Raw genomic sequence first — 22,846 nt, 5'->3', positions numbered from 1 at the left:
TAGGAAAATATGACAAAGCTGCACTTATGGTAATTTTTGCAGGGGTTGTGTGCGTGTGTGTGTTCACAAGCTGGTGGTTAGGGGCCTTCAGATGGCCCACATCTCCAAGAGAAAGGCTAAACAGTTAGCAAGGTATTGCTCTATATCTGCTATTATTGGTAGCCGCTCTATTTGGAGACAGCGTTGCTTTTTGTACCCATAAAGTAGATTGCTATTGTATGCTATAATGCTATTGTACCCGTTAACCCACATTTTAAACATCATCTGTGTCAATTAGGGCTGTCTTAAATACTTCGAAGCTTCGTTCGATGGCACAAGCTTCGAACATGAAAAAGAAATTGAAGTAAAAAGAATAAAAATAAAAAAATATTAATTTCTATTTTCTTTTTTACTTCGATTTGTGTGTGTGTGTGTGTGTGTGTGTGTGTGTGTGTGTGTGTGTGTGTGTGTGTGTGTGTGTGTGTGTGTGCGTGCGCGAGCGTGGGGCCATTGGGTGGGGCCGGGGGACAAATACACTGGAGGAAAGTAACCCAGCTCAGCACTGCCCAAATTATATCATCACTATTGCCTGTTTGAAGGATATCCTCAAACACATATACACCTACATGCCTTGTAGAATTCCACACATAAGAAAGAAAGATACTGGGATGAATAAACAAAATAGGAAATAAAATGTAGAAATGCATGCAATACATAAATAAATATGAATCTCCAAATAGAACATTTAGATAAGGTGCTACTGAGATGTTTTGGTGAGTTCTTTGTTTTTTTGTGGAAGTAGCCCTTCTTTAAATTTTTTTTTATATATTGATCTTTTTTACCCCCTCCTTTTTCCTCCGATTTTCTCCCATCCCAATGTTAGTCGTTATGCCAATTCCCAATCCCCTTCCTGGTCGCTGCGCACTTACCCCCCACAGTCGGTCTGGGAGAGTGGAGGCTATCACATGCTTCCTCCGACACACGTCTAGCCAATCAACCGCTTCTTTTCACCTGGCAGCGCGGACCCTCACTGAGAGGGTGTAACGTGTGGAAGGATCACACTACCCCCCTTAGATCCTATCCACGCTGAGCAGGCGCCCCGACCGAACTGTAGGAGTCGCTGTTTACAACGACTCGGACCCACCCCGCCAGCTTTCCCACCCTCTAATACTGCCAATTGTATTAGTGTGAACGGCCAGCCAAGCTGGTGACAACGCCGGAGCTGTGAGCTGGATTCGAACAGGCGAATCCAGCGTCTCCGGCATTTGGTGACGAACGCAATCTCCGCTACGCCACCTGACCGCCCCTGGAAGTAGCCCTTCTTAACCCATTGCTCACCAATGACTTGTTAACACGTCATTCTCCGCCATGTGTAATCTGCCAATGACGCCGTAAGGCGTCTTTGAGATCAATATTCCATATTTTCGTCATGGTATTCACACTTCACCCACGGAGTCTTGGCTGGTGCTGTAGGACTCCGCTCAACTCTGCAACGCTTCAATACCGCCACCTCGTGGCCGATCGACGAGTTACCAAACCGGAAGTGGCCGGAAGTGCTTGGTCCGTCCCCTATTTTCGTCCGGCCACTCGGTGATCGTCCCGGGGCTCAATACAGACACCGTGGATATGGATCTTTGCCATAACTCAATAATCAATATTATTTGGATGTGTATTAGTAATATACAACCTGGCAATGGATCGCATCGATCAACATCCCATAATAGCGATCTTTTTGCTCCACTCTCATCACCCAACGCTACGAGGAGACTGGGGTGAGTTTCAGCGTTTTTCTTTACCATTTTCGATACAAACTGCTCTGATCAATATATCACCCATACTACATGAATCATTTAACGTCGGTCACGGAATTATAAACGACCCCCCCCCCCCCTCCTTTCATCCGCGCATGATGAGTCATAACGTTTAGGATCATGTACAGTTGACATTTTTTATCTGGCGTCGATCGGTATCAAACTGCATTTGATGATCTAATATATGCATTTATGGCTATATCTCACGTTCTATGAAATACTGCAGAAAACGATAAAAACATATTTATACTCTAGACCGTATTTTTGTATGTGTGAATGAAAAAGTAAAATGTTCCTACATCCTGAACGATAGATAATTGATGTTGAATGGGCCATAGTAATGTCAATTTAGCAATACAATTAAAAAAGTTATAGCCCTGCAAAGAAGGTGAACATCTCCATAGACAAATAGAGCTGGCAGAGGATGGTTTAGGATGGGTACAATGCCCGGCGGAGAATGGGTTAAAAATGCATGAACATTCACTGATAATTGGTCTGTAGTGGAGTCTACAAGGTCTACATTGCCGGACCATGTAGAATCCGGACCTTGTAGACTGACATCATTCTGTGCATAGTTTAGTCTACACAGGCCATATTTCAAATAATCAAAATCTTACTTCATTCATCTTAAACATTCTTGATTTGGGGGATTGGTAGTTCCCATGAAATCTGAAGTTGTTCAAACGACAACAGCGATCCACCTTGAATTAAATCACACAGCCGAGTGAAACCTGGTTGGCTGCGTCACAGTCGCGAAAGGGGCTACTTAATTAATTAATCCAATCCACTTTATTTATAGAGCACATTTAAAAACAACAAAGTTTACCAAAGTGCTGTACAAGTCCCACAACATAAGATACAAAATAAATAAATAAAAATTCGAAGCTTCGAATTAAAATCGAAGCTCGGCCCCGAAGCTTCGATTGCCAAAAAAAGCTTCGAAGGTCAGCCCTAGTGTCACGATGGGTGCTGCACAGTCACAAAAGTAACTGAATGACTCCCAATGAGCTAATTGCACCGTTAGTGTTTATGTCCTTAATGTACTTTAAAATGTGTGTGTGTGTGCATGCAGGTCTGTGTGTTGCAGGAGGTAATGTTACTAGAGCTGCTACTAACCACTATTTTAAGTAATTAATTTCAAGCCCGCCGACATGTGACATCTACTTTATGCCAGCTTGTGTTTGGGATAAGGACCGACTGTCTGAATGAATGAGATGCATTCAAATATGATGAGCATCAATTGATCACCCAACATTAAGCAGATATCGTGAAATGCAGTATGGGTATTATGAGTATAGTAATAATTAGGGCTGTCCTGATGTACATGCCATTTCTTATGTTGGCACATTTCTAGAGTGGGGAAAAACCACCAGCAAAAACAAGGAAATCGGCACATTCGAACACTGTATTTTAACATCGGTTAGCATTACAGCGGTTGAAGCATTCCTGACGGCCCTAGTAATAATGCTGTGGCTTCAACTCTTAACATGCACCCAGAAAAGCGGCAATTTTTTACTTGAACTTGAGGACTCAGTAGGGCTGACCTTAAAAATTCCGAGATTCGATTTTAATTCGAAGGTTCGAGATTAAAAAAGAAATATATATATATATATATAATTTTTTTTTATATATTCTTTTATAATTTTTTTTGTTGTGGGACTTGTACAGCACTTTGTCAGTGCTTTAAAGTTTAAACCTTTTTAAATCTTAGACAAACGAAACACTTTGCTTTCATGAAATATTGTAAGCCGTCATTTGAGGCTTTATAAAAGCAGCACAATGAACACAAATCTGTCAGTGCCGAGTCCGACCGCATCTTAAATAACAAACGGCATTGCTTGTTGTAGTTAACAAAGAGAGGCAGAGTTAGGGGCTGGGTGGCGCAGCGGACATTGCGCTCGTCACCAACGCAAGAGACACCGGTATCGAATCCGGCTGTCGGCGTTGCCTCCGGCTTGGGCCGGCCGTCATACTAACTCAATTGGCAGAGTTAGCGGGTGGGAAGTCGATGGGTGGTAATCTGGACGTTGTGGACAGCGACTCCTACAGGTCGGTTGGGGCGCCTGCACAGCAGACAGGAAAATGGCGGGGGCAGTGTGAGCCTCCTACACGTTACACCTCGCCAAAATGAGAGTCCGCGCTGGCAGGTGAAAAGATGTGACTGGCTGCCTCCACATGTATCGGAGGGGACATGTGATGGGGCTTCTATCCTCCCTACAACCGGCCAGTGGGGGGCACATGCGAGCAACGTTCAGGACAGGGGAGGGGAGAATTGGCACGGCTAAAATTGTTATGGGAGAAAAATTGAAAAAAGGAGAAAAAAGTGGGTAAAAAAAAGAGAGGCAGAGTTGATTTTGCAAAAAAAATATATAGAATCCTTTTCTTTTTTATATATATTAGAATTTTATTTTCCCATTCGAATCCCATGCCCATCGAACGAAGCTTTGAAGCTTCGAAGTATTTAAGACAGCCCTAGAGAACTGCATACTTTTTTTGAAAAGCGTATCTTTATACTTTATGCTTATAGCACATGCATATGCCTGGTCTCTTTTGAAAGATAACATTCTGAAGTTACTAGGAAAATCACTTTTAGTGCTAATGAAATAGAGTAAAGGCGCTCCCATAGTCCAGCAGACTGTACACAGAGCAGACTCCGCGGATGTCCGCGCGGCTCTTTGAGCTTTCATAGTCGAGCAGATCTCAGCGGACGTCCGCGGTCTATTTCCTACATTTCTCGCACCAGTTTTACTACATTTCCCACAATTCTGTCTGTTCTACTGTACTGGCAGATCAGAGGGAACATTATCAGCGGGAGAGAGGGAGAGGGAGAGAGGGAGAGAGAGAGAGAGAGAGACAGAGAGACAGAGAGACAGAGAGACAGAGAGACAGAGAGACAGAGAGACAGAGAGACAGAGAGACAGAGAGAGAGAGAGAGAGAGAGAGAGAGAGAGAGAGCGCTTCACGGGCTCATCTCTCCTCGCGCCACAAATCGCTCGCGCGGCGTCACATTAAATGCAGTTCGATGTCAACCAAAACGCCGAGCAGCGTTTTGTGTGACACAAAGTCAGCGGCGCGGATGTCCGCGCCTCAGAAAATAGGAGCGTCGCACCTGTGGGTCTGCTGTCCGCTGAGATCAAAGCTCAAGAGTCCGCGCGGACGTCCGCGCGGACATCCGCGGAGTCTGCTCTGTGTACAGTCTGCTGGACTATGGGAGCGCCTTAACATAGGGCTGAACTTGAGTTGAAATTGTGTACTCAAATTTTTCTGTAGTAGTTGCAAAAAATATATATAATAATAGGTATAAGCTGGAAAACATCTCAAATCCATAGCCCGAAGTCTTATGTAGTACAGGTCCAAATTTGATAAAAATCCATTCAGAAATTCGGGAGAGATCCGGGTAAACCGTGTACCAAGAAAAAAGCTCTCCATTTCTCCATTTCCTCATCCACGGCGATGCATTCAGAATTCTTTTCACTTCTGGTTTTCGCTCGTCACCTTTCACCTAGATCCCTTATTCACACACCCCCAGGTTGGCTACAACCCTGACCAATCATTTTCGCAATCGGTGGATGATTGACAGTTCTAGAGCGTCGGGAGTCCGGGGTGGTAATCTGAATAACTTTTTACGCAACTCATAGTATAGTGGACAATAAAACTAAATAAAACTCATTCTCAATATCGATACCACAGTAAATACAGATCTGTAATGTCCGGTCTCGAGGTGAAGGGGCAAAATCCCAGAGCGAAGCTGGGCACATAATGACCTTTGTCTTTTTGATAATGGATCTCACACACATTTTTCATTTCTATAACAACTTTTTCATCGTACTAAATGTACTTGGTTTTGGTTTGTGTAGTATTTCCTGGTTTCCTGATGTACACGAGGGGAACCTCAGCGTCTTACGAGTTGAAATAAAAGGATTTTGAAATGAAATGAAATAATAGTTTATTTTCTTTCCGCAGCAGCACGTCCACGTGGGGGGAGCGTGCCTATGTCCCCACAGCCCTATGTTCCCACAGCCCTATGTTCCCACAGCCCTATGTCCCCACAGCCCTATGTTCCCACAGCCCTATGTTCCCACAGCCCTATGTCCCCACAGCCCTATGTTCCCACAGCCCTATGTTCCCACAGCCCTATGTCCCCACAGCCCTATGTTCCCACAGCCCTATGGTCCCACAGCCCTATGTTCCCACAGCCCTATGGTCCCACAGCCCTATGTCCCCACAGCCCTATGTCCCCACAGCCCTATGTCCCCACAGCCCTATGGTCCCACAGCCCTATGTTCCCACAGCCCTATGGTCCCACAGCCCTATGTTCCCACAGCCCTATGTTCCCACAGCCCTATGGTCCCACAGCCCTATGTTCCCACAGCCCTATGTTCCCACAGCCCTATGTTCCCACAGCCCTATGTTCCCACAGCCCTATGGTCCCACAGCCCTATGGTCCCACAGCCCTATGTTCCCACAGCCCTATGTTCCCACAGCCCTATGGTCCCACAGCCCTATGTTCCCACAGCCCTATGGTCCCACAGCCCTATGTTCCCACAGCCCTATGGTCCCACAGCCCTATGGTCCCACAGCCCTATGTTCCCACAGCCCTATGTTCCCACAGCCCTATGGTCCCACAGCCCTATGTTCCCACAGCCCTATGGTCCCACAGCCCTATGTTCCCACAGCCCTATGTTCCCACAGCCCCATGTTCCCACATTTCCTTGATCCCATTATAATCCGATTTTATCCCCCTTTCTCTTAATTTGGTTAGCCAATTACACCCAACCTATTATCCAATTGTCCTCTGGTAGTAGAGGGTTCGTCCGGGAACATAGGGCTGTGGGACAATTTGGGCTGTGGGAACATAGGGCCTCATTTTGAGAAGAATCTTAGAAATGTGGGAACATTGGGCTGTGGGACCAGTGGGCTGTGGGAACATTGGGCTGACCCCGTCCGTCCACGCTATGCACTCACCACTCTGAACTGCTCCAGCTTCTGGTTGCCTTTGATGAAGAAAGGACACTCTCTGTCTCCCGTCCGGTGGCCGTACTGCTTGCATCTCCAGCCTGCGGGGGGGAGCGACGCGTCAGAACACGGCGATCGTGTTCAAGCTAATGGACTTATTCACATTTAAACTGGCACAGATAATGTATTGAGCAAAGACTCAATAATTCCCAGGTAACATTCAAAAATTATTTATAGAGAGGGATAAGGGATATAATTTGAGAGGTAAATGCAACTTTGATAAGCGTTATGCGTGCACCAATCTCAGGAGCAGGTGCATATCATCCTATGGAGTAACTGTGTGGAATGGGATAGAAGATAAAATGAAGGAAAGCAAAGCAGAAATATTGCTCTATTTAAAAAATTTATAAAGGAGTCATATTTGCAAATGATCAAAAAGAGGAAAGGGGAAGTGACTATTGCCAATCTTCTGGATTCTAAGCTGTTACATTATGGATACTGATATTATTTATTAATTGTATGTTGTTTTCAATGTTAAGAATGAAGAATTATTGGCAATGTGGATATCCTCCATTATATAAATGTTCCCACTTAGAAGGGGCGGATAGGGGTAGAGCATGATAAGCTTAGGCTTCTTCCTACTCCTTTTCTAACAGTGATATGTAGATTTTTTTGTTGTTTGTCTTTTCTATAATAATTTTATTTATTTTATTCATTAATTCGTTCATCTACATGTTTAATTAGACCACGTGGTTGTAGACGTCTAGGCGCATTGGCTGCCTGGCGTGGAATTATAGACTCTTTCTTTAGTATCTTCAAACACGAAACCCAACACATCAAGAGCGTAGATTACTAGGGCGGCTACATGGTGCAGTGGGCAAGGCGCTCACCACGGATACTGGAGACACTGGGTTCGCCTGTTCGAGCCCAGCGCTCCACATTGCTTTCAGTTTAGCTGGTCGTCCATACTAATACACATTGGCAGTATTAGGGGGTGGGAAACTGATGGGTGGGGATCAGGCGTTGTGGACAGCGACTCCTACAGGTCGGTTGGTGCGCCTGCGCAGTAGAATCAGGAAGCGATGGGGGCGGCGCCCCTCCAAAGCGCAGACCCCTGACGCTGAAAGATCGCGCTGCGCAGGTTAAAAAAAATGCGACTGCTGTTACCTCGAGTATCGGAGTATGACTTAGTCCACATTGCAGCCGGCCTGTGGGAGGCAAGAAACAGTGTTCGAGACAGGGGAGGGTTGAATTGGATGATACGAAATTGGGATGGGAGAAAAATAGAAAATGGGAGAAAAAGTGGATAAAAAAAAAAGGGGGTAGATTACCAGGAGCAGCCTATAACACCTGGTAGGGGGGGGGGGGGGGCTGCCTCTGGAAACTAGCCTCTGGCTATAATTGGTTTGGTGCATTTACGTTTCCATGTGCATTTTATGTTCTATGAATGTTCATCAATATGCTTGTCCCTCTTAAACAAATAAAATAAATGAAATAAATTAATGAAATTAAACGAGCCCGAGAAAGGTCATGAAACCAAACATAACACCCCCCCCCACCCCCCCTTGGTCATTGCGCTGCCAGCTAGTCGGTCTGGGGTGGGTGTAGACTACCACATGCCTCCTCCTATACATGTGGTGGACGCACCACAATAACTTATCTTACCGTCTCTCCTCTAACTGTGGTTTGCGACAAGAACTCTTATGAATTGAACACATGAAATGTCATTACTGCGCCAGCACACACAGACACACACACACACACACACAGACACAGATACACACACAAGACCTCAACAAATCCCCTCTTTCCTTGGACCAGCACCACAGGCCTACAGCCTCATCAACTGTTCCCAGTGCTTTAGCTTGCTGTGGGAATTCCTCTCTCATTAGGGCAGCATTACCAACTATCTGACAAACACATGATGGGAAACACATTTCTTATTCAGACTCCATTTTAGTGCCGAGGAGGACGGGTCCAATATGTCAGCTCTGTGACCGGAGACTGTGTGTAATAATAATAATAATAAAGTTTATTTGTATAGCACCTTTCATACAGAAACTGCAGCTCACAACAGAAAAAAGGAGCACATAAAGTGCAGACATATAAAATCACAGTTGTTCACATTAGGATCTAACATACCAACAGGCCACCTTGTTTATGGTTTGATTCAGTTTTAAATAGACAATAATAATAAAAGAGTAAGATAGAATAGACAGAGTAAAATAGGGCACATAAAGTGCAGACATATAAAATCGCAGTTTTTTTTTTACAGTGCAATAAAATTGTGTAGTGGGTAAGAACCCACAACACCCCCCTGCTGGCCTGGGATCAGGTCCCAGCAGAACCTTCTGTCCCACTCCACTGGTACCGGGCCGACAGACGCACACCTGAAACCCATTCGACACGACACCAAACCAAACGAGCCCATTATACTCCGTTTACCCAACAAACAAACGAGCGTTCGTCACGGCAACGCGCCGGGTGTACCGAACCACCGGGGAGACCGATCGCAGAGAACAAGAGCGGATTCAAAACATTTTCTCTGAGAATTTATGCAGAGAGCAAATTGTGCTTTTCCGATCCCCCCGCCGCAATGTGGAGGCCGACGGAGCCACTCGGTGTGGTTGTGTGTGTGTGTGTGGTTGTGTGTGTGTGTGGTTGTGTGTGTGTGTGTGTGTGTGTGTGTGTGTGTGTATGTGTGGTTGTGTGTGTGAGGTTGTGTGTGTGTGTGTGTGTGGTTGTGTGTGTGTGTGTGTGTGTGTGTGTGTGTGTGTGTGTGTGTGTGTGTGTGTGTGTGTGTGTGTGTGTGTGTGTGTGTGTGTGTGTGTGTGTGTGTGTGTGTGTGTGTGTGTGTGTGTGTGTGTGTGTGTGTGTGTGTGTGTGCGCGCTCATGGCCCTGGTGATCCACATACCAGGAAACCGAGTGGGACAGAAGAATAAATAGGGGAAATAACGAGGGTCTTTGTTTGGCTAAAGACTGCAAGGCGGGAGTTCAGTCTCCATGGCGGTTCTAAAGGTTCTAAAGGCTCATTAGGAGAAGTGACAGAGAACATAGTAAGACTGAGGCGTCACAACTGCTGGTTCCACATAAGAGATACTATTCTTATTAGTGACGTTATCAGGGTTCCCACAGACATTGCAAAATTAAATTTAAGGACCTCCAAGCACTCATTTTCAAGGATGTCACTCGAAGGATACAATTCACTTTTAAATGCTGTTTTTTTTAAGCATCTTCTTGGCCTGCTAGCCAGCTAGAGCATCACACGCCAAGAAGAAACGAGGAGCAGTTTGAGCGCGCGAGACAGCGACTCGTCAGATTTGATTAAAACAGAAAACATTTATAAAAACGATTTCTTATAGCGGCTGGGTGGCGCAGCGGACATTGAGCTCGTCACCAACGCAAGAGACACCGGGTTCGAATCAGACTGTCTGCGTTGCCTCCGGCTTGGGCCGGCCGTCATACTAACTCAATGGCAGAGTTAGCGGGTGGAAGTCGATGGGTGGTCATCTGGACGCTGTGGACAGCGACTCCTACAAGCGGGGGTAGTGAGAGCCTCCCACACGCTACACCTGGCCAATGAGAGTCCGCGCTGTCAGATGAAAAGATGTGACAGGCTGCCTCCTCGTGTATCGGAGGGGACACGTGATGCAAGGCTTCTATCCTACAACCGGCCAGTGGGGGGCATATGCGAGCAACGTTCAAGACAGGGGAGGGGAGAATTGGCACAGCGAAATTGGGATGGGAGAAGAATAGAAAAAATGGATAAAAAATTAAAACGATTTCTTGATTCAGAACAATTTGATTATGGATGAACAAAACATTCAATGTGAATGGTTGATTTGAATTCCAAGGACTTTTTAAGCACCTTGTTAAAAATGGGCTTGACTTTTTTTGTGTGTAAAAAAATCAAGCACTTTAAGCACTTCAAGGACCTTGTGTGAAACCTGTTATTAGTGACGTGGTGAGAAGGATCTTTCCGACCCGTGCCGCCCGTTACTGTGTCTGGCCCCTGTGTCTCACATATAACATCACTATGGAAGGAGACCGGGGGCTTCGCACTCCAACAAACACATTCTTAGTCGGAAGTCATAAGGATTTGTGGACGAATACATTTTCTTATGTTATTGATTAAATCTGTAACGTTTTTGTTTCCCTACATGCAATCGTGCAGGAGGACCTCTTTGAATCTAGTGCTGAACAGAGAGGTGCTCATCATTTTAAATCTAGTGCTGACCAGAGAGGTGCTCATCATTTTAAATATAGTGCTGACCAGAGATGTGTTTATCATTTTAAATATAGTGCTGACCAGAGAGGTGCTCATCATTTTAAATATAGTGCTGACCAGAGAGGTGCTTATCATTTTAAATATAGTGCTGACCAGAGAGGTGTTTATCATTTTAAATATAGTGCTGACCAGAGAGATGTGCTCATCATTTTAAATATAGTGCTGACCAGAGAGGTGCTGATCATTTTAAATATAGTGCTGACCAGAGAGGTGCTTATCATTTTAAATATAGTGCTGACCAGAGGTGTTTATCATTTTAAATATAGTGCTGACCAGAGAGATGTGCTCATCATTTTAAATCTAGTGCTGACCAGAGAGGTGTTTATCATTTTAAATCTAGTGCTGACCAGAGAGGTGCTCATCATTTTAAATCTAGTGCTGACCAGAGAGGTGCTCATCATTTTAAATATAGTGCTGACCAGAGAGGTGCTTATCATTTTAAATATAGTGCTGACCAGAGAGGTGTTTATCATTTTAAATATAGTGCTGACCAGAGAGGTGCTCATCATTTTAAATATAGTGCTGACCAGAGAGGTGCTTATCATTTTAAATCTAGTGCTGACCAGAGAGGTGCTCATCATTTTAAATCTAGTGCTGACCAGAGAGGTGCTTATCATTTTAAATATAGTGCTGACCAGAGAGGTGCTTATCATTTTAAATATAGTGCTGACCAGAGAGGTGCTTATCATTTTAAATATAGTGCTGACCAGAGAGGTGTTTATCATTTTAAATCTAGTGCTGACCAGAGAGGTGCTCATCATTTTAAATATAGTGCTGACCAGAGAGGTGCTCATCATTCAGCGTGTGGCAAAAATCAACAAGTCTTGGTGAACGTTGACCAAAGTGAGCAGGATTACGTTCCGTTTGCCCCCTTGATGCGCGCACACACGGAGTCTGGTGTAAGCGAGAAACACGTCTATAGTGCGGTGTCTGGGGTCCAGTTGTAATGCCAGTGCCTTGCTCAAGGGCGACGGCAGGAGTATAGACCAGGCTAGCATGAGTCTTTTTTTTTTTACGTTGTAGCGGAAAGCGGGCTATCTGGAGAAAGCCCACACGAACACGGGGGACCGGAGAACATGCAAACTCCACACAGAAAGGCCCCCTGCTGGGGTTTGAACCCAGGACCTTCTTGCTGTGAGGCAACGGAGCCTTGCGAACAGTAAGAAAGAACATCACATTGTCTTATTCTAACCACACGGCAATTAAAGTAAACTATGTCAAATGATATTCAGTGCTTTCACTGCACAAAAGAGCAGGATTGCTTCTGGGTGAGAGTGGGTGGTGTTGCATTAGTTTTAGGGTTGGGTACCGAACTCTGTACTTGTAACCCTTTCACTGCCGCACTACCAAAACGGTCAACCCTTTCACTGCGACAATTCACATAATGTTAACCCTTTCACTGCCTGTATGTATGACGGTCGGTTGTGTGATAGTAAAGGATTAACCTTCTGTCGTGTGGCAGTGAAAGGGTTAAGGGTACCGACCGGATTACATCGGTACTACAGAGTACCGACTCACGCTTAGATCAATCGGTACCAAATTTCGGTACCTTTACATGTTTAGTATAAAGTACAAGAGTGTAATATACTAGACAAGAGGGAGCCTTTTCCACTAAATAATATATATATATTTTTTATTACTGTCCCATCTTTGGAAAGACTAGATGAGGTCAGAGGAGTTTGGTCATATTTACTGAGGATGGACAGATATTTAAACATTTACAAACGTAATACATGATCATGTGATTTATTTTGTGTGGCGTGTTACAACAATAAATAACAATGTTGAAATTGAGAAGTTTGGACTTAAATTAAACTTAAACTGAAATAAAAATGTTTGTTATTACAGAGAAAGATAAGTACCGAAAACAGGTACTGGTAACGGCATCGGTTCTAATTGGTACCCAACCCTGATTAGTTTACTTGTGCTCAGTCTCACACCATGGCTGTCAATCAATACTTCCATATTTCCCACAAGGCTCCTACATTTTTAGTTTAATAATAATAATAATAGATCACATTTCTATAGCGCCTTTCATAGAACCCAAGGTCGCTTCACAATCAGGACAAAAAATAGGGCTAGGGAAGTAGGGGGGAAAAAGGGCGATGAGGGCAGGTAAGGGATAATGGACCTAATCTAATCTAAACTAACTGATGGGGGAAAGCCTTGGTGAAGAGGTGTGTTTTAAGAGCAGTTTTGAAGGTGTCCAGGGTTGGGGCGTTGCGGATTTCGGGGAGGGGGAGAGAGTTCCAGAGGGTAGGGGACGCCACGCTGAAGGCTCCGTCCCCGAAAGTCCGTAACCTGGTGCGAGGGATGGAGAGGAGACCTAGAGCCTCATCCGAGGCTCTGACACCATCAACCTCTTCAAAACCAAGCTAAAAACCCACCTGTTCACACTTGCCTTCACGCAACACGGCCCCGCTCCCAAGTAGCCCACCCCTGACTCTTTTTAAGCCACAGATTCCGTTGTTTTGTTTTGTTTTGTTGTTTGTTTGTTTGTTAATTTTAACCACTTCATCCAATTGGACAGAACTTGCCTCCTTTTTTTATTTATTTTTATCTCTTATCTTATTTGTTTTTTCTTGTTGTTACTATACACAGATCTTTTATGTATTTTATTATATATATTTTTTCAATTTTATTACTTACTTTTATTTTTTTCCATCTTTCCTTGTACAGTGTCCTTGAGTCTGAGAAAGGCGCTTCTCTCTTAAAATTCAATCTATTATTATTATTATTATTAGATCAGAGGACCGTAGGTTCCGGGGATGGAGTGTGCTGGTGGAGGAGATCAGTTTGATGTCTTTTCACCAGGATTTCAAACCTTCCCAATTAACCCTCAATGAGACAATCTTGGCCTGAATGGAAACGCCAGCTGTGACTTTGGAGATGCCGTTTTCAATCCCCCAAGCAGTCAGGGAACTATAGACTCTCCCCTCGTCCCTCATAACTACAGGTGAGGTGCCGTTGAGCAAGGCACTCACCCTCCAACAGCTCAGTGGTCAACAGTAGAAGGTTGTAATGGGCCAGGTGTATGTTGTGTAACAGGGCATCAAGGACGTAAGTATTGTAGCTAACATTACTGAAAAAGCTGATATTTTCCTAAATAGACAAATGTTTGAAAAAACATCTACACACAGTTTATTGGCCACAGTTGTCATATAACGACGATCGTTAATTAAAACCAACCGTCTGCAGCGATGGTGTAATGGAATGTGTTGTAGGCAGTGGTGCAGTGCTGGTATAACTCGGTATAACGGCGTTATACCTCGGTCACTGAGGCTGAAGTACGCGCAATCGCTTTTTACATGGCATTATCCAACCGGACTCCCGGAGAAGCATGCAGCTGCAGAGCCGCAGAGCCAGCGGCGCTCTCTGGGCCGCGCGCTGACGGCCGCGCTGTGAGGCAATAGTATCCAGCTGCAGGACGAGAGCAGCCAAAAAAAACTGTGCATGCGCGCACACGCGCGTGGAGCGTTTGACCTACTGTCAATTTGCCACTGCACCACTGGTTGTAGGGGAAACACACGACTCACACTGCATGACTTTGACCTCCTTCCCCAGGGGCATCCACAGCCCCCTGGTGGGCGCGTGAGCCAGGAAGTCCCTGGCATCCTCGTTCCCCGGCGCCTGCGGGATACAGTCCTCCGGCTTCTCATCGTTCTCCTGTAGAAAAAAAAAAAAAAAAAGAGAAAACAAATTAAATGTGAGATGTGATGTGAATGAAAACTTTATTTAAACAGATTGCAGAATGGGTACAATACAGTACGGCTCAATACACACAATGTGTTAAGGGGATGCAGACCAGAGAAATACTTTCGTCTTGCTTACATCAGGGTCCCCCATTTTCAATTCATAGTGACATTTATGACATACATGACATACATGACAGGGACATACATGACATACAGGTATCGTGAACTGTAGATGACGCGGGATGTCCCAAGACAAGACTTCTCTTACATCATTTGAGGCTCTCTGTGTTGTTTATTATTATCATCATTCCAGGACCTACCTTTATCAGAACAGGTGGGGGCTTCTCATAGCTGCATGATAGAGAAAAACAGGAAACAAAGTGAATGAATGAAAACTTTATTTAACAGATTGCAGAATGGGTACAGTACAGTTCAATACGCACAATTGTTAAGGGGATGTAGAGCAGAGAAAGACTTTAGTCTTGTTTACACCAGGGTCCCCCCTTTTCAATTCATAGTGTTGTAAGACACACGTTAGCATGGGGTACTGGCTTTTAATAAGTGGCAACGTCAGTGCATCCATAATTCATACATAAGTTTACTCTCATGCACAGGGACGGGGCGTAACGTTACTCACAACGTCTCGACGTGTTTGCTCTTTTGCACTTCTTGGTTGAGTTTTTTCGCATGTTTCTTGAGTTTCTCCAAATCATCGTTTGACTCCTTCTTGTGCCTTTTCTTGCGTTCTGCAGACTCCTCCGAGTCTCTCGCTCGCTTTCTGCCTGACATCGCATTGGTGGTGGTATATATTGGAGACAGGGTTCCCGAGAAGAATCCTTATTAACCCATAGTTTATATTTATGCTAAACCATAACAGGCTTTGCTAGCCAGGAGCAAACACACAGAAGTGTTTCTTCTGCTGTACTTCCTGTGCCTGGCTCATGCACATGCTAAAATCCAGCACCACCTGCAGGACAAAAACAGTATTGCGTCTTATTTCAGACCCCACTTGTAATGATGAATGAATGAATGAAAACTTTATTTAACAGCTTGCAGAGTGGGTACAATACAGTACGGCTCAATACACACAATTGTTAAGGGGATGCAGACCAGAGAAAGACTTTCGTCTTGTTTACATCAGGGTCTCCCATTTTCAATCCATAGTGACATTTATGACATACACAACATACATGACATCATGACATTTATGGCATAGGGACATACATGACATACAGGTATATAGTACGGTTACATTTGTGACATACGATATGCAAATATACAGTACTGTTACCCATAGATCCTAACAGAGAATATATACATATGATGGGGATGAGACTGTACATTAGGAGGGGTGGGTGGGTGGGAGAAAATATATACATACAGTGGGGAGGAGACTGTCTATTAGGAGGGGGTGGGGGGGGGGGGGGCAACGTCTGTCAGTCTCAGCTTGCATCTCCCTGAGTGTAAGTGAGACACATACGGTACATGTATATGAAAAGCTATTTATTTTGAGCTATTAGTTATTGTTTATTTCTATGGTAGGTTAGTGATTCCCGATTAGTCTACTGGAAATGTAAAGTAATGTGATTACTGTTGGAAATTAATTGTCACTATACCGATTACCTTTTAGAAATTCAGTTTAGTTATGTAAATTGTCTATATAGGTCTCTATTTATAGTAGGCTATTCCATCATACTTATATTACATGCAGAGACTATATTGGTAAGCAAACGTGTAACAGTAATCAAATAACAGGTGATTGTCATACAACCGTGGCCAGCCATGGCCATCAGCTGTGGTGTTGCGTCATTAGACATGACATTATCATGAGAATTAGCCAGTAGTGGAAAGTTTAAGTAACTAAGTACTTTTACTCAAGTACTGTACTTCAGTACAATTTCGAGCTACTTGTACTTTATTATAATAACTTTATTTATATAGTACCTTTCATACATGGATTGCAGCTCAAAGTGCTTCACAGCAAATAGCATACAATTAACATACAGTTGACAGAATAAAAGCAATGCATTAAGTGCGTAAGAATAGGTTTATAATGAATGAATGATTTTTATTTTATAACAAGTATAAAAACAAAAATATATCTGTTAATTTCAATTTGACATATACAAAATAAAAAATTATTATAAAAAAAGACAACAAAAAGAGAAACAGATAAAACAAATCCTAGTTTACCCTGTTTGAAAAAGGAGTAGGAAGAAGTATACACTTTTTTCCTACCCCTTTTTAACTATCACAAATTATAATTGAATCTATTGTTATTGTTAATCTATTGTATAAAGATAATAAAAGTAGTGCAATGTACTTTATGTGAGTATTTTCATTTTAGGGAACTTTATACTTTTACTCCACTATATTTCAAAGGAAATATTGTACTTTCTTTTTTTTAAGATTTATTTTTGAGCATTTATTGCTTTATTCCTAGTCAGACATGACCGACAGATGAGGAGAGGGTGAACGGGAGAAGAGGCGAGGAAGACATGCAACAAATATCACCGGGAGCGGGAGGCGAACCCGGGACGGCCGCGTAGGTGTGCGATGCACTAACGTGGTGCGCCACGAGGGCGCCCAAAATATTGTACTTTTTACTCCACTACATTTTTTTTTATTATCTTTTCCCCCCTCCTTTTTTCCGATTTTTCTCCCATCCCACTGTTAGTCGTTATGCCAATTCCCAACCCTCTTCCTGGTTGTTGTGCACCCCCCCCCCCCCCCCCCCCCCCTACTGTTGGTCTGGGAGGCCGGAGACCGTCACATGTTTTCCTCCGACACATGTGCAGCCAGCCGGCAGCCAGCCTGGCAGCGCAGATTCTCACCGGGAGAGTGTAACGTGTGGAAGGTCACACTACCTTTCTCCAGATCCTACCCTCGCTGTGCAGGCGCCCGGACCGAACTGTAGGGGTCGCTGTCCACAACGCCCAGGACCCACCCACGGCTTCCCTCCCCCTAACTCAGCCAAACGAGTTAGTATAGCGATCAGCCCAAGCCAAGGCAATGCTGCACTACATTTATTTTAACCCATCCGTTACTTTCCCAAGCACTAGAATACACAAATGTCATGTGGAAGGCATACTTTTACTTTAGATACTTCTATGATTATCTTTTCCCCCCTCCTTCTTTTTCCGATTTTTCTCCCATCCCACTGTTAGTCGTTATGCCAATTCCCAACCCCCTTCCTGGTTGTTGCGCACTTTCCCCTACTGTTGGTCCGAGAGGCCGAAGACTGTCACATGCTTTCCTCCGACGCATGTGCAGCCAGCCGCCAGCCAGCCTGGCCGCGCAGATTCTCACTGGGAGAGTGTAACGTGTGGGAGGCCGCACTACCTCTCACCAGATCCTACCTTCGCTGAGCAGGCGCCCGACCGAACTGTAGGGGTCGCTGTCCACAACGCCCAGGACCCACCCACGGCTCCCCTCCCCCTAACTCAGCCAAACGAGTTAGTATAGCGATCAGCCCGAGCCAAGGCAATGCTGACTCTCCGGGAGTCGAGACCGCAGCCTCTTGCATTGGTGATGAGCACAATCTCCGCTACGCCACCTGACCGCCTACTTTAGATACTTAAGTGCATTCAATAGAAAATACTTCTCTACTTCTACTTAAGTAGAATTTGAATAGAGGACTTTTACTTTTACCAGAGTACTCATTTATCTGGGTATTTATACTTTTACTTAAGTAAAGGAACTGTGTACTTCTTCCACCACTGGAATTAGCCCAGATCTTAGCCATTGTTGGCCGACTGCAGATACTGTAGTGTAGCACCACCAACACGTTCTTTCCCAACACTTGCAAATAATCTGACTGACCATATCCACACAGCAGCCTTTTTGCTCTCATGTCGTGCTCAGGTTGGGTTCATTTCCACACTGTCCCCAACCCAAAGGAACTCAACCTGAGCATAACACAGGAGCAAAATGTCCACTGCCTGCGTGAATATGGTCAACACTGCCCTTCAGAGACACCACCAACAGTAGGCTACATACAGCAAACACCTGCACCCGTCTGCTTTGAGGTTAGACGTGGTCACAGCGGCGGCCTAAAGGTCAGAGAAGCGGGTTTGTGACTGGAAGGTCGTTGGTTCGATCCCCCAAACCGGCAGGAAAGATCTGGGCGGGGAAGTGAATGAATAACTCTCTCCCGTCCCTCAGTACCAACCGCTGAAGTGCCCTTGAGCAAGGCACTTAACCCCCCCCCAACTGCTTCAGTGGAGTTGGCCAACAGTGTCAGACTGGTTGTACTGGACAGCTCCTAGTGGTCAACAGTGTCAGACTGTGGGTGTACTGGGCAGCTCCTAGTGGTCAACAGTGTCAGACTGTGGTTGTACTGGGCAGCTCCTAGTGGTCAACAGTGTCAGACTGGTTGTACTGGGCAGCTCCTAGTGGTCAACAGCGTCAGACTGTGGTTGTACTGGGCAGCTCCTAGTGGTCAACAGTGTCAGACTGTGGTTGTACTGGGCAGCTCCTAGTGGTCAACAGTGTCAGACTGTGGTTGTACTGGGCAGCTCCTAGTGGTCAACAGTGTCAGACTGTGGTTGTACTGGGCAGCTCCTAGTGGTCAACAGTGTCAGACTGTGGTTGTACTGGGCAGCTCCTGGTGGTCAACAGTATCAGACTGTGGTTGTACTGGGCAGCTCCTAGTGGTCAACGGTGTCAGACTGTGGTTGTACTGGGCAGCTCCTAGTGGTCAACAGTGTCTGACTGTGGTTGTACTGGGCAGCTCCTAGTGGTCAACAGTGTCAGACTGTGGTTGTACTGGGCAGCTCCTAGTGGTCAACAGTGTCAGACTGTGGTTGTACTGGGCAGCTCCTAGTGGTCAACAGTGTCAGACTGTGGTTGTACTGGGCAGCTCCTAGTGGTCAACAGTGTCAGACTGTGGTTGTACTGGGCGGCTCCCAGGTGTGAATGGAACTGTGTAAGTGTGAAGCAGGGTGTTACTGAAAAAGAGCATTGATTGATTGATTGATTGATTGAAAAGTTTATTAACAGATTGCAGAATGGGTACAGTACAGTACAGCTCAATACATACAATTGTTAAGGGGATGCAGACCAGAGAAAGACTTTCGTCTTGTTTACATCAGGGTCCCCCATTTTCAATTCATCATAACATATATGACATACATGACATACAGATAGACAGTACTGCTACATCTATACATTTATGACATATCAGATTTGCAAATACAGTACTGTTTGTGATACAAAAGTGTCCAGAAAAGGAGTGTATATACATTTGGCATAGAAACTGTACATTGGAGGAGGTTGGTTGGGTGGGGTGGGTTGGGTGAGGACTGTACATTGGAGGTGGGGGGGGGGGGGGGGGGTTGGGAAGGGGACACACACACATTTTACACTGTACATTGGAATATTGACAAAGCCTTACTTGGTCATTTACTGTACAACTAGGTTAGGACATTTGTAGGGGCCAGTTTCGAATTGCAGTCTCACGTAGGTGTTTTTTGAGAGTGTTTTTGAAGGTGGGTAGTGATTGACATTCCTTTACAGCTTTAGGCAGGGCGTTCCACATTGATGTGGCATAATTGTGAAACGTGTTTAGTCCCTTGTTTGAGCCGAATCTGGGTTTTACATGATTTGTGGAGCTCCCTCTGGTGTTGTGATCGTGGTATTCACTGACCTTTGGGAAGTATTTTGACATGTACATGGGTACCTTGGTCGCGTAGTGTATCTTGTAGACCAGGCCCATTGCAAGTTGCTGTACTCTGTCGTCTACTCTAAGCCATCCTAGGTTGTCAAAGTGGGCAGGGGTGAGGTGGGTTCTAGGAGTCAGGTCAAGTAGTAGTCTGACTAGCTTGTTTTGAGATGTTTGTAATTTGTTTTTTAGTGCCTTTGAGGTGCTTTGGTACGATGAGGTGCAAGCATAGTCGTAGTACCCTTGAATGAGTGCTCCTGCTAGAGTCTTCAGGGTATTCTTGTTTACCAGAGAGGAGATCCGGTACAAGAATCGCGTTCGTTGGTTGACTTTTTTTATTACATTGGATGCCATTTTGTCACAGGAAAGATTAGCCTCTAGGATGGAACCCAGGTAGGTAATTTCATCTTTCCTTGTGATAATATTGTCACCCACTGTAACCGAGAAGCCGTCGGTCTTGCTGAGTTTGTTATTTGAACCGAAGAGAATGGACTCTGTTTTGCCCATGTGTAATGATAGTTTGTTGTCGGCGAGCCATATGCAGATTTTGCCTAGTTCCGAGCTGAGGGCTTTTTCAACCTGTAACTTGTTCTTGTCAGAGACCAGCAGGGCTGAGTCGTCCGCAAACAGGAACAAGTTGCAGTCACAAGCTGACGACATGTCATTTGCATAAATTAGGAATAGTAGCGGTCCTAGTATGCTTCCTTGTGGAACACCACAGCTCACTGTGAGGGGGGGGGATAGGGTACCGTTTACTTCCACCATCTGTTCCCTCCCCTCCAGGTAGGATTGTATCCAGCTCACTGATAAACTATCAAAACCAATTGCTTTTAGCTTGTCAATCAGAATGGTGTGATTGACAGTGTCGAAGGCCTTTTGTAGGTCCAGCATGACCATGCCGCAGTATTTGCCCGCGTCCACCTCTTGTTTGATGTGGTCGTTCAAGTAGAGAAGGCATGTGTCAGTGGAGTGGGATGTTCTGAAGCCAGATTGGAATTCGTAGATTAGATTTTTTTCCGCGAGGTACTTTTCGATCTGTTCGTATACTATTTTTTCCATGACTTTCGAGATGGATGTAAGGATAGAAACAGGGCATAAAACGTGTCCCTGTTTTATGGAGAGGTTTATTATGTGTGTGATGACTGGGGTGATGGCTGCTGCTGAGTCTCTGAGGAATTTGGAGGGGATGTTGTCATGGCCAGTGGCCTTGTTTGGTTGGAGGGCGCTCAGTTTTTTGAGTACCTCATCTGTAGTTACTATTTCCAGTTTGAAGTCGTCTTTGTGGACGCCTAGGTTCTTGTAGTATGCTACTATGTGTTCTACCCCATACTGCCCTGAGTGGGAGGGTAGTTTGTTTACCAGTGTTGTGGCTATGTTTGTGAAGAAAGTGTTTAAGTAATTGGCTACATCCAGCTTGTCTGTGATGAGCGTGTTGTCCGTCTTTATGTTTATGTTTGAGAACCTGGTTTTGAGTTTTTTACTGCAGCCTAGTTGATTGTTGAGTAATTTCCAAAGTTCACGTGGTTTATTTTTGTTTTCCTCGGTTTTGTCATTGATGAAATTTTTTTTAGCAGTTTTGATCATGGAGTTTACGTCATTTCTTAGTCTGTTTCTTTCTAGTTTGAGTTCAGTCACGTGGTCTTGGAGTTCACTGCTCGTGCTTTTGGTAAGCTTTGACTGACTTTTACGAAACTCAGAGCATTTTTTGTCTCTGGCTTTCATAGCGGTCAGTATTTCAGTGTGCATCCATGGCTCAGCGCGATTTTTTACCCTGGTGGTTCTTAGGGGGGCCATGTTGTTTAGTATTGATGAAAATTTGGTTTTGAAGCCAAGCCAAGTTTCTTCAACCAGTGTACCATTGAGTTCATCTGACCAGTCCAGACTCTCCAGTTCAAGGTTAAAGGCCTCGCTAGAGTAGGTTTTGAGGTCTCTAGATGTGACTGTTTTGTGACAGCCAGCCTTTAGTTTTAGCTTTTTGCGGGTACAGAATATCATATAATGATCATTAAGTGCTCAGAACCTACCCTGGGTAAATAAAGACATGGTAAGGATAGTGCATCCCGTAAATAAGTAGCGACAGAGAAGCCAGCTGTAATAATATGAGCAGAGAGCCATGGTGAAAATCGAGGGTGTTATCTACAGAGAATGAAAGCAAACGAGGCAGGCTGCACAGTTTTGGTTTAAGGAGGGTAAATGCGAGATGAGGAAAGGGGGGGGGAACGCTTGAACCAGATCGAAAAATTGTTAATGGCGGGACTGTTTTCATAACAGAAGGAAAGTCGAAAGGAGATTGTACCAGTGTGTATTATGTCCGATCAGGCAAGAGTATTAGTCTGAGAAAGCGTCCCCTGATAATGGATAGGAAAGAGAGGAAAAACAGCTGTGTTTTTAGGCCTTGGAAGGAAGGGCAGCGGCCGTTTGTTTGAGAGAGTAGCCATTTGCACCGAGACAAAA

The 22,846-nt window shown here is 44.7% G+C and overlaps 1 protein-coding gene across 2 annotated transcripts in view; it reads right to left on the bottom strand.

The window, feature by feature from the left end:
• The window catches only part of rp9 (RP9 pre-mRNA splicing factor), a 33,969-nt gene extending 18,332 nt beyond the window's left edge, over nucleotides 1-15,637 (bottom strand). For both annotated transcript variants that reach the window (XM_084312936.1, XM_084312937.1), the window contains exons 1-4: nucleotides 15,368-15,637; nucleotides 15,051-15,081; nucleotides 14,572-14,701; nucleotides 6,756-6,847 (exon numbers count right to left, since the gene is read on the bottom strand). In XM_084312936.1, coding sequence (XP_084169062.1) covers nucleotides 6,756-6,847; nucleotides 14,572-14,701; nucleotides 15,051-15,081; nucleotides 15,368-15,519 — 405 coding nt within the window. In that variant the 5' untranslated portion in view covers nucleotides 15,520-15,637. The remainder of the gene's footprint in view (nucleotides 1-6,755; nucleotides 6,848-14,571; nucleotides 14,702-15,050; nucleotides 15,082-15,367) is intronic.
• Between the last annotated feature and the right edge of the window lie 7,209 nt (nucleotides 15,638-22,846).

The sequence above is a fragment of the Notolepis coatsorum genome (assembly GCF_963971535.1).
Source record: "Notolepis coatsorum genome assembly, chromosome: 4".
Classification (NCBI taxonomy): domain Eukaryota; kingdom Metazoa; phylum Chordata; class Actinopteri; order Aulopiformes; family Paralepididae; genus Notolepis; species Notolepis coatsorum.
Note: the sequence above shows the minus strand (reverse complement) of the source record. Positions and strands in the feature narration are given on the sequence as shown.